This window comes from Ictidomys tridecemlineatus, chromosome 1 (assembly GCF_052094955.1).
Source record: "Ictidomys tridecemlineatus isolate mIctTri1 chromosome 1, mIctTri1.hap1, whole genome shotgun sequence".
NCBI lineage: Eukaryota > Metazoa > Chordata > Mammalia > Rodentia > Sciuridae > Ictidomys > Ictidomys tridecemlineatus.
This window is the reverse complement of record NC_135477.1, coordinates 251315430-251328247: the sequence shown is the minus strand read 5'-3', so window position 1 is coordinate 251328247 and position 12818 is coordinate 251315430. Positions and strand designations below refer to the sequence as shown.

Genomic DNA, 12818 nt, shown 5'->3' with positions numbered 1-12818 from the left:
AGGTAGCAGAATACATCAGTTACTAGTATGGCATTATGTAAAAATGTGGATGTGTAACCGATGTGATTCTGCAACATGTATTTGGGGTAAAAATGGGAGTTCATAACTCACTTGAAGCTAATGCATGAAATATGATATGTCAAGAGCTTTGTAAGGTTTTGAACAACCAATTTTAAGAAACTGCTCTAGTAGTATTTTAAATAATAAGCAGCTATGTATTTTGAAGAAAAAACATGATACATTGCATTGGTCTTCATAGAGCATGTTGTTATGAGGTGGGCTTTGTGAAAATATCTTTCATGAGAGGTTAGTGTTTGTTTATAAGTTCTTAAAATAATAATAATTAGGAATATCAATCCTCCAAACATGGTGGATATCAGGTAGGGGGGCCTTATTACTGAAAGGTGTTTCAAAAAGGTTATACAAGATGGCCACAAACCTACCACTTGCAGGGGGAGGGTAAGTACTTGTCCAGTCCTGGGTATTTCATAGAAAATTGTGAGTGCTTGCTGGTTTGCTCTCACCTAGGTTTGCTCACCATTATCACAGTGTCATCTCCCCAAAGGTTATCTCCTGTAGCCTAAGCTGTTCTGAAACCAAAATGGAGCTCTTTTGTTTCCTACCATCTCATAACATCAGTTGTGCCAACTCAGAGAAGAGGCAGAATGTGCCTGATGCTAGAGCTTAAGAGAATGTGCCATAAGGTCAGGCTTCCTGGGTCCAAATCTGTAGACAGGCATCTCTCTGACATAACCCAGGACCCTCCGTCCCGTTGCCTCTGTAAGGTGAGAGTGGCATTTGTGCCTCCCTGTGGCTCACTGTGAGGACTGGCATAGCCTTAGGTCATGCCTGCTTCAATAGCCGGTGCTCAGGGGGCAAGGTATGTATTATTTAATAAATGATGATTATCACACTTGCCATCATCACATTTCATCTTGTAGCTATCTAGGGCTGTGATTTCCTTTTCATTAGAAATAGGAAATCAGACGTCACAATCTGCATGATTTCCTACACATCTGACATTTGACTTAAGTGTCTGTGTATTTTAAGTGTTGGCATTGAATTTTGGGGTGACCTTGACTTTGGAGTTGTCATTTATGTCCATCAGCGGGCACCGAAGTACAGAGAGATGAGCTCACATTGGCTCCTCTGAACAGAGAGAAGGCGGTCTTGGTCTCCTAGCTTTTCTCGTCCGTCTCTGAGCCAGGTAACCACGGGCAGGGATCAGCGTTTGCCCTTTTCCTCAGATTTGGAAGGAAAGTAGCAAAACCCCTGCCAACCTTGTTCTTGGGGCTCAGGTCATAGCACACAGATGACAACCGCTGGCTATGGATGGTATCGGAAAGGCAGGTGTCTGAACAACAATGATAAATTTCCTTGACTTGCTAATCTTTTTATATTTTAAATTGAAGAGTTTCACAAGCATGTCTTTAAAACGGTATTTAGACAAATACATTGATTTAGGATCTTCTGTCAATCTGGGAAATCATCAGATTTGCTACTCATTGGGGGTTTAATTTTTTTTTAATTAAAGAATATACAGAATATACTGTATGGTTTTTGAAAGTCTCCGTATCCTTCCATGAAGATCTTATGTGGTGTAAGCATGGGTGTTCTTATGTACTTCTAAATTCTTTTCATGTTTAAAATTCTTCATATTTACCTTGTGCATAGGGTTGGCCTCATGTCTAGAGGCAAAACATTCCACTAAATGCATTCATTCTTGGAGGTGCAGCAGGTGTGAAGTTGTTGAGACATTTCATTGGGAGGGGAATGGGACCTCTATTTTATGCTGTCATATAAACAACTCAGCAGCTTTAGATCTGCCTGGAAGTCAGGTGGTGAATGTGACAATACCCAGGGATTCTCTTGCTGTCTTTGTAATCTCAAGAAAGAAAAATAGTGTGCAACATCCACTAGCTAAAAAAGCAATGGAATATGTATATCCTATGACATCAAGGAACCTAAAAATAGAAGGAAACTGGCCAGAGGTTCTGGATTATGGGTGGGGGCAGCAAATGTGCCATGTATTTGCCTCACTGATATGAAGATGCTTTTCATGGAGTATTAAGTACTCACAACTCCGTGTGATTGAGCAGGGAAGGGCAACAGAATCTGAGAGGATGAGGAACTTGCCCAGGAGCACACAATCAAGTTCTAAATCTATGTGCAGGGGGAAGCAGAGCAAGGGACCCTTTTAGCAGCAGTGAACCTCTAGTTAAGCCTGTTTTATTTTATTATTGGCAGAGGTTGTGGCTAAGCTGCTTCCAGGTTATGCTCCACACCACTGCCTCTGCTGTTATTCTTCTACCCAAGATTGTTTCAGTTTGCATGTTTAGCTACTTGCTGAGTCATGAATGTTTGTGTTCCCCAGGTCATAAGTTGAAGCAAAGTCCTCATTGAGGCAGTATTGTGGCCTTTGGGAAGTGATGAGTCACGGGTGGGATCAGTGCCCTTAAAAAAGAGGCCTGAGGGAGATTGTTGACTCTTCTGCCTTGTGAGGACGTGTAGAGAGCATCATCTGTGAAGAACAATTCCTAACCAGACATGGAACCTGCTGGCACTTTGATTTTGAACGTGGCCTCCAGAGAAAGAGATAAATTTCTGTTGCTTATACATTATCCAGTCTAAGGTATTTTGTTATAGCAGCCTGAATAGACTAAGATGATACCATAATACAAACATGCAAAGTACAAGTGAGCTTTCAGTACTTTAGCAGCACATTACCAAATGTATTTTAGTATTTAAAATCTTTAGCTAAGTGTTTTTAGTTAAAGACATCACCAACTTTTGCCTTTCTCCATCAGAGAGAAACAAAGTTTGCATTTGATGTAGTATACAATTTCATTAGATGTTGTCACTTTTCTGGGTGATTTCTCAAGTATAAGAACTCCCTAGTCCCCCATATAAACTTTAAAATATCAGATTGTACTGCTTTGCTTTCCTTTTTCTTTAATGTAGTAGATTTCAACTAGTAAGAACTTTGATTAAGTAATTAAATTCACAGAATGCTTAGGTTTTGCAGCATCTTGATTTGTAGAATAAGTTGTTTTTCAAAGCAAGAATTCTGGCATGTGTTTTGTTTTCTTAGATTTTATTTTGTGTTTTGAGTCTTCGAAAAAAGAGGAAAAAAATAACTCTGCAGATAAAATTGAGTTGCCTGAATTGTGAAGCTTTGAGCCTTTAAAAAATGTTAAGTTAAACTGATCTCCTGTGGCCTGATAGCCCTTTGCTTATACAAAATCCAGTTAGCTTCGTGGCTCAGTTGTGCATAAAAGTAGGTGAGATTTAATTATTTAATCATTATTGCATGTAATATTTATACATAGAAAGATCTACACTTTTAATTTAAGAGCTGATTAAAGTCCTGGTGGGAAAGCTGTTGCAAGATATAATTATCAAGTATGTTAAATTAGTATCCAAGTACTACTTCTAATTTTTTTTCCTGATTTACTTATTTCTTACAGAGTTTTGACAACAGACCATGTCTTCATTGGATAGCCCTAAACATGAAACAAGTTAGGACATTGTTTTTATAGCACATGTGGCTATATTTCATTGTAGGTGCTGGATTGGATCGAGAACCATGGAGAAGCATTTCTGAGCAAACATACAGGTGTGGGGAAATCTCTTCATCGGGCCAGAGCTTTGCAGAAACGTCATGAAGATTTTGAAGAAGTAGCACAGGTAAAACAATGGTTTTTACTGTTTTCTTTTCTAAATATCTATTGGTTGAATTATAATTTTAACCACATCTGAGAAGAGTTAGCTTTTGCAAGAGTGTTTGAGGCAGTTCTTTGAGGTTAAACTCTCAGGTTTCAAAGTTGAAGATACCATTGCCTAGGGAGGAACATGATTTAGTCACATGATCATTTTGTAAAATGTGATGTTTGTAAAACAAATTTATGTCTCAGATGTTTTGTCGCATTTATTGTACCCTTTTTTGACTAGTTTTGATATTTTAATTCATGGTTAGAGAATAATAGTCCTTCTTGCATTTCTGTAGTGATGGGCCCAGCATTAATCTTGACCTGTTTTAGTTTTTTAAAATGTGTATGCTTAGGAAGCAGAAGCCAGGAGTACAGTGTATTCAGAGCATGGGATGTATGGAGTGTAAGCATTGGGTATGATACAGCTCACAAACTGTGAGTTTGGACAAGTTGCTTAACTTCTCTGAAGTGAGTTTTCTGCTCTGGAAAAAAAAATCACACAATACATATGGATGTTATAAGGAAGTAGGGGAATGTTGTTTTAAAATGGTCTATGTAGGACCAATCCAAACTCAAGATTATGATATGATTGTACAGACTCTTAAAAATAAGAAAAAAATGGTAAGATGATAATTGTGAGAATGACTATTTGAAAGACAGCGACTTTCCATCAGTAACCATAGATTCTGGAAGACAGTGGAATGGAATCCTAAGGAAAGAAACTTTGAATCTCAAAATCTGTACCCAGCTGAATTGTTGTTATTCAACAGTGAGGATAAAATACAGATCAAAACTGTGAGAGTTTGCCACTCAAATGCTATCAGAAAAACAAAAATATTCAGAAAGAAAAATGTTAAGAACCCACTGTCATTTAATTTCATGAGAACAGGGGCTTTGTTTATTTCATTTCTGTATCATTAATACCTAGGACAATGCCTGGCCTGTTTAAGTGTTCATTAAAATGTTATTTGAGGGGTTGGAGTTGTGGCTTAGCAGTAGAGCGCTTGCCTAGTACGTGCAAGGCACTGGGTTTGATCCTCAGCGCCACATAAGAATAAATAAATGAAATTAAAGTAAAAAAAAATCTCATTTGAATGAGTTAACTAAGTGAATACAAAGGAATTATGCAAAAATGGCTGGTATCAACAATGAGAAGGGCACTTAGTTAATATATGTTTGTAGATTAAAGAATTGATTATTTAAACAAAGGGTGAATCTGGGAGGTAGTTAAAACAATATGGTAGCCGGTCACCAGTGCATGACTATAATCTAACTACTCAGGAAGCTGAGGCAGAGAATTACAAGTTAGTGAGACCTAAGCAACTTAGCGAGACGCTGTCTCAAAATATAAAAAGGCAGGGGATGTGGCTCAGGGGTTAAGTGTCCCTGGGTTCAATCCCTGGTTCCCCTACTCCCACCCTTGCCAAAAAAAAAAAAAACAACCAGATGGTACTGAAGTGCCAGCCCAGTTTCACATGAAAGGCAGAAAGGTGCTCTGAGGAAGACGGAAAGAGCTGTCACATCTATCTTAGATTCCTTGACTTAGACTTACATGTGGGTATTTTTTTTTTTAAAGAGAGATTGAGAGAGAGGACAGAGAGAGAGAGAGAGAGAGAGAGAGAGAGAGAGAGAATTTTTAATATTTATTTTTTAGTTCTCAGCAGACACAACATCTTTGTTGGTATGTGGTGCTGAGGATTGAACCTGGGCCGCACGCATGCCAGGCAAGTGCGCTACCGCTTGAGCCACATCCCCAGCCCACGTGGGTATTTTTTTTAAAGCCACTAGAAATATATAGAGAGAAGGCATTACTTCTGACTAAATTTAAAGGAAAAATACAAAAAACCTGATAAGTAAAACCTTGGGAAAATGGGTTTAAAAGAAGGAAAAATAATAATAATAAAATCATGGTAGAAGTCACAAAATATAGTAATTTGTTCAGAATTATCAGTAATTACAGCAAATGACAAAGATTCTCAGAATGAATGTATTTTGAAAGTTATGGTGTTTATTTTTTTCAATGAGCATACCTAAAACACAAATACCTAGGAAGTTTAAAATTATAATTGGTATTAGAAAAAGGTCCACCTGGAAAATACTGATCATAAGAAAATGGGTATAGAAATATTAGTGTGATACAAAATAGACTTGAAAGCATAGAAACATTGTTAGAAATGAAGAGGGACTTCAGCTGTTAAAGGAAGGGGTCACTCTATAAATAATGGAGCCGTAAAACCTGTGAGACAAGGATGACAGGATCAACCCTGTGTGTGTTGGTATGTGGGCATGACAAAGGTTCAGTTTTGTGTGAGTCAGAGAACTCAGATATGGTGTGAATTACTGGATAGCAAAATGCACCTTAGGCTTCCTTTGTGACAATATCTTTAAAAAGTTACTGACTTTTCCTGGCTTCATATATAAAGTAACAGCAACAGTCCTCACCTCTCTGCTTTGTTGATCTTGAGAAATAAGTAAGAAAGCAGCCTTGCTGCACACTTCCTGTAGCTTTGGAGTATTTTCCTCATCCATGTTTTTAAAGTGATCTCCCTACTTTAATTTGCTGAGAAATATTTTGCCATCTTCTTATAGCTTAAAAAAAACATGTAAAATGTGTGCTTATCTTCCTTTTATTTTTTTCATAAGATAAGATACTGCTGTAGTTGCTGTGGTTTGATGAATGTAAAATTTGGATCATAGAGCAAAGATTTCAGACACCAGAGAATTTAAGAGACAGAACTACAAATTATGAAGCTCTGGAAGTTGAGGCTCTTGCCTGGTATAGTGTATTTATACATGTTTATAGGCTAGGCTACCCTTTCCCTCATCCTCTTGCTTTCCTGAACACTTTCCAGCATGAAGGACCAGGGTCTACTTAATTTTCTCTGGTGTGTCTGGTATCCCATTTGACCTTTCTCTCTTCAGTCTTGTGGGGCTCTCCATTCTACATTAGGGAAATGTCTTCTGTGGCTAATCTTGGCAGAGCTGTCCACACAAGTCCCCAGGGGCAACAAGAATGAGAAAACTTTTTTCTTAGAAAATGAACATTTTGCATTAAGCTTTCTAGGGCAAGGGGTCAAAGTAGCATTTATGTTGTATTTGCTACGAGAAAAGCCAGTGCTTGGCTGCTCCTTCTGCCACCCTGATGAGTTTCAGTCCTTGCTTGTCTCCTCTTGCTCCTTATCTTGGGATTTCCAAGGTTGCCTGACTTTCTTCCCCAAAATGAAAATTCCTCAGCCCATCTGAGCTGTGCATGAAGGGGAGGAAACCTTAGATATAAACACCCATTGCTCATTTGCAATTATCTGCTCCCACTTTTCCTGCCTCTGGATTTTAAATAATCACCCACCTTATGTCAGTTCTTTTGCTAGGCACAAAGGAGTAGGTGAGGGAACAGTGGGTAGCCATAGACCCAGATTTCCTGAATAGGCCTGGCTAGTTTCTGAGGACATTCTGTGGTGTTTTGCTACCTGATGTCCAAGTCAAGACATAGAACTTAATAGAATTTAGCTTGGTGGCAAAAAATGAGGACAATGTTAAGAGGCAGTCATGGGATCATCAGGGGGGCTGCTGGGCAGCAGGACCGTGTGGCCTGCAAAACTAGAATGGCCTAGCCTTCGAGGGCTGGGGAGATGCATGCCTGTGTCCAGTTTTTCCTCTCTTTGGCCCCTGTCCTTTGCAAGTCTACCACCCGGTATGGACTCAGGCCCTCCGTCCTACCTGAGGCTGTACCTGTATTTTCTCAGTCTCTTAGTTTCAGCTTTTCCTCTGTCTGTGCCCTCCTCTGGTTCCACTGCAGGGCCTGGTCCCTCCAGTAATGGTTTCTGCCTCCAGCATATTCACCATCTCTCTTTCTCAGTTCTTTTCCTCCCTCTCAAGAAGAATGTCATTTTTTTTCTGCTGTGTTTTTTAAATACCAGTTGGTTTCAGAAGAGTGCTCTGCTGCTTTACCTTTGCTTCCTGGTCACCCAGCTTTATGTCTCTTGATGGCACAGCAGACATCCAGCAATTTGCTTTGCTTAGAGTAGACACAGAGCAGCCATGAACTGGGACTCAGCTGCTCACACAGTTAACTTCCTCTTGAGTTTGAGTGACAGTATCCCACCCAAGCAGTCCACTGTCATGCATTCACTTCCTGTTGTCTTATAGGCTTGAGTCTCCTATAAGGAACAGAAGAGATGTGACCCTACTCTTAGAGCTCTCAAATCTGTATTACCAGCACTAGTGCATGATTGACCCATAGGCTGGTTCTTAAAAGACTCTGCTGGGCCTCAGATGCACACCATCAAGTATGGTAGGTGGAGGAGCTGCCCCTCAGGAGAGCCTAGCCATAGACAGAAGGCATAAAATGGGCATGGAAGATCCAGAGCAATATGGGGTCTCTCTAGCCTCTCCACCCTGTTTATCAAAGAGCTTTTGGATAGTCTTTTCAATGGAAGCAAACGTAACTACTAGGAGGCTCCATTGACCCTAACTTTGTTAGGAGGATGTGTAGTAGACACTGTTCAGATAGACGGAGCTTTGATGTCAAGACAGGATTGTACTTTATTTGTAGCTTGTTTGAAATTTCTCTGGTTCTTCCCTAAGAATAAAATGGCTTCAGTCTAGCTGTAGCACAGGGGTAGTAGAGTGGGGGGCCTTTACCAGATTTACTTCTCTGCCCTCTTTTCTTTACCTGCTTTCTTTCAAAGCTGATTATAATAGAAGTGCTTTTGGCAGGTGTCAGAGTTCATATTTTAGATTTATGTATTGGACAGAATGGGCTATCCTTAAAAATAGAAACAGAGGCATCTTTAGTGCTGAATAAGAGTCTTATTTCATTTTCTGAAATGTATTCACAAAGGTAAAACGAAGTTTAAAAAGACTTTAGAAAGAAGTTTCTTTTTTATACTTAAGTATAAGGTTGTTTAGATTGTGTCTTTGGGTTATATTTTGAAGGTTTCTTTGTAGAAATAATTCTAAATTGTCTTAGAGACCCTGAATTAACAATTTAGGCAATAAAGTTTTTTCTCTCAGCAGACTTCTTTAAATTAGTGAGGTGTGGCATGATGAAGTAACAAAACAGATTTCAGAAAGGAAGTAGTGAAAGTCTATGTTTGAATTCACTGAAAATGTACTAAATTTAGAACAATTCTAGTGTTCTGGGAAGGAGGAACCCAGAAAGAACCTCATGTTTACTTGGTGGAAGTGAGTCGTGCAGTGTAACTTCTTCAGGCAACAGACTTTGCAGTAGGAGCCTCAGTCTCAGCCGCTGCTGTGGCCTCCTCAGGAAGCACTGGGATTCTTTTGCACACAGCTCTGCAGAGCCGAAAACCCTCCTCATGACTACTCTGAAGTTCCTTTCCTTTAATTTGTACAGTGACTGTGAGTAGACCTATCCAGTTGACTGAATTCATGCAGATTGTTTCATAGCACATGATATGCCCAGCCATAGTGCATCTTCATGTACTAGTTCTGAAAAAGATATTAGCCAGATGTGGTGGCAGACACCTATTGTTCCAGCTACTCAGGGTCTTGAGGCAGAAGGATTACAAGTTCAAGGCCAGTCTGTGCAACTTAGTGAGGTACTATGTCAAAACAAAAAGTAATTAAAAAAAAAAAAAAAAGACCTGGAGAAAGCTCAGTGGTAACATGCCCTGGATTTGGTCTCCTATATGGGGGAGGGGGAAAAATAAATTAAAAATGCTTTTTATGTGAAACTTTTTTGCAGGTGACTATTGGAAAAGGAAGATGCTCTTTAATAGTGATCTTTTGCCTTCTAACTAATTGTCTAAGCAAGGTTCTTATTTAGATTTTAAAAACTGTGATTACAACAGCCAGTAAAGTCCAGAAAACTAAGATGAAGCTGCTTTTGAGACCCCAGAAGGTAACTTAAATGTCATTAATGAGTCTCTGGCATAGCATCTTTCCAGAGGTACTGTTCTGTGAGTGCTTTGACTACCTGGCTCTTACCTGCTTATCCACCAGGATTCAAATTTCTCTCGCAAAGATGTAATATATTATAGAATTTGTGCTCTTGCTTACCATGTTCACTTTGATCCTGGGTTAAGGTAGTTTCTGCCTTGCTTCTCCTCTGTAAAGTTCTTCTTCTTCCGCCCTCTGTAATTAGTAAGTACTTTGTGTGGAGGTACTTTGGGATTCTATAACTATTTCCTGTTCCTTTTCTATTTATGTTAGTATGGACTTGCAACTTCATTGTGCTCAGTGGATCATATTCTGTGACCATTGTTTGATGCTCAGGTTGTCCTTGCTTTGGCTGGCAGGAACCTCTCCAGGCTGGCTTCTATATCCTGACTTGTCCACATTGACCTTAAAGACTTTCTTACTTTTGGGTACAATAAGATGTTTCAAGTTCTTGTTCTTTTTTTATTGGTGCATATTAATTATACATAATAGTAGGATTCATTGAGGTATATTCATACATGTATATCACATATAAATGGATCAGTTTCAATCCCCAGTAACTCCCTTTGCCTTCCTCTTCTCCCTCCCCTAACCCCTACTGGTCTCACTTCTATTTTCATGTGGAAACTGACCCACCCCTCCACCCCCGCTTTTCCTTTAGCTTTCACATATGAGAGAAAACATGTGATCCTTGACTTTCCAAGTCTGGTTTATTTTGCTTAACATTATGCTTTCCAATTCCATTGATTTTCCATGCAAATGACATAATTTTGTTGTTCTTTTTGACTGAGCAAAACTCCCTTGTGTATATATGCCAGTTCTCTTTATCCATTCATTGGATAATGGACACCTAGGCTATTGTACCTGCCCAGGAAAACTGTCGACTTAAACATAGCCACAGAGAGCAGCCATGTGGGCACTGAGCAGCAGAGCAGCAAGGTGGGACTCAAGGCCTAGGGTGCCCATCCCTCACTGCAGTATGCATAACATGCCAGACTTGGCGCCTTGAGATTTAATACCTTCCCTGCTGGGTTTCAGTGTTACTTGGGGCTGTTTACTCTTTGCTACTTGACAATTTCTCCCTTTTCAAGTGGGAATGTTCATCCTGTGCTTATCCCACCGGAATAGACAAACTTTGGAAGTAGACCAACTCTTTCTGATTTTACAGTCTCAAAACTGTAAGGAGTTGGCTTTGAGTCTCAAATAAGACTTTGGACTTTTGAGCTAATGTTGAAATTAACTGCAATGTGTAACTATTGGGCATTGAATAGTTTATATTTTGCTCTGTGAGAAGTATATTCAGCTTAGGGAACAGGGCAGGATGCTATGTGTATCTCACCAAAGAGTTGAAGTTTAATCCAAATGTGAAATATGAGAGAGTGGCAACTTAATGACTGGGTTTAGAGGTGATTAGGATTTAAAGTCATTAGGGTGGATCCTCCATAACTGAATTCTGGGGGCTTTATAAAGAGAGGGAGAGAGACCAGGAGTAACAAACATGTGCTTCCGGTCTCTTGCTACGTGATGCCCTGCACAATCTTGGAACTCCAGCAACAAGAATGCCATCACCAAATGGGGGTCTTTGCTCTTGGGCCTGAAGAATCATGAGCCCAAATAAACTTTCTTGCTTTATAACTCACCTAGTCTGTGGTGGTGTGTCATTGGCAACAGGAAACAGACCAACACAGACTTCCTCCTCACCTTGCTCAGCCCCCACTTCTCATGCTGTTTCCACCCTACCACAGGGGTGCCCTCATCACCCCATTCAGGCTCTGACTCCCCACAGAGTCACCTGGGCCACTCTCTGGGTCACCTCCCACCCTTTCCCATGAGATGCCTACTATGCTCAGCTTTCGGACTTGTTTGAGGAGTTAGACAAAGTACTCAACTTGCCTCTGTAGAGGAACTACAGTCTGATTTTCTGGGCCTTCCCCAAAGGCCGTAATTCTGTTCTGGTACTGCATGGCAGCCTTCCACCTTGTCTCAGAGCTCCTACTTACAACTCAGATTTGTCAAGAATTAAAATTATCTTCAGTATTTTATACATGTATTTACACTTACTTTTCAGTTCTTTGAAACTCTTGACTACTGAATAGCCATTATAGTTATAAGTCCCCTTTTTAGAATGTGTATCCTTATATAGAAAAAAGATGAGCACTGAATTACCATTACATGGAAGTATATGGAAAGGGACAGCAACTTAGTATTTGTTTGGAACTTAACCTTTAACTTGCACTTTGGGAATTGGAATTAACTCTGCTTAAAGCTGAGAAAAAAAAGTGAAGCAGGCATTTGTGGCTGTGGACTGTTTCTTGGCTCTACCTTAGCAAAAATGTGGAAACTTTTTCTGAGCCAGGAGCCAGCAGATAGCCTGCTGCTGCTTCAGGTGTATGGACTTGGCAGTGAGGTCTAGCACTTAAGATTTTAGAACAGTTTTGGAAAAGCCTGCTGATAGATATGTATAGGACTCCTAAAATCATCTTTCCCTTCACATTTGAGCTGTTTGACTGACATAAATGACTAGAAATATCACTAATTGACTCTGCATTGCTATGTGTTATGGCTCCTGGCCTGGCTGATTTCCTTCTCTTCACCTGTTTCTCTGGGTATTCTCTTGTGCAGAACACATACACCAATGCAGATAAATTACTAGAAGCAGCAGAACAGCTGGCTCAGACTGGGGAGTGCGACCCAGAAGAGATTTATCAGGCTGCCCATCAGCTTGAAGACCGGATACAAGATTTTGTTCGGCGCGTTGAGCAACGAAAGATTCTCCTGGACATGTCAGTGTCCTTTCACACCCACGTGAAAGAGGTAAGACATCAGGAAATAGCAATATAATCTGTCTGACAGGGTCTTTGAACTCCTCTGAAGGAATTTGTATTTGTTCATAATGTGAAACAGTGGACTAAAAGTGGCAAGTTGTGAGATGTAGCCCATGAGCACCAGTGGTGTCAGTGTGGACAGGGAAAGAGCTGAACTCTCTGTGCTTTCTTCTTTGTCATGTGTGTGCACATCTGCCTTTGCTTGGGGTGTCTTCAAGGGTAAGAGTGGCAGGGGGGAGAGGTGTGGATCAGGAGGCATGCAGGGAAACAAAAAACTGAAAAGATCTCTTCAACTCCAGAAAGAGAAAAGGGGAGTGGTGCACACATGCCATGTAGCTTAAATAGGACCTACATGTTGTGTGCAGAGCTGCTGGGTTTCCTT

The 12818-nt window shown here is 40.1% G+C and overlaps 1 protein-coding gene across 8 annotated transcripts in view; it reads left to right on the top strand.

Moving 5' to 3' along the window:
* Positions 1 to 12818, top strand: part of Trio (trio Rho guanine nucleotide exchange factor) — a 331000-nt gene that overhangs the window by 169893 nt on the left and 148289 nt on the right. For all 8 annotated transcript variants that reach the window (XM_078018036.1, XM_078018031.1, XM_078018037.1 and 5 more), the window contains 2 exons: positions 3565 to 3687; positions 12234 to 12425. In XM_078018036.1, coding sequence (XP_077874162.1) covers positions 3565 to 3687; positions 12234 to 12425 — 315 coding nt within the window. The remainder of the gene's footprint in view (positions 1 to 3564; positions 3688 to 12233; positions 12426 to 12818) is intronic.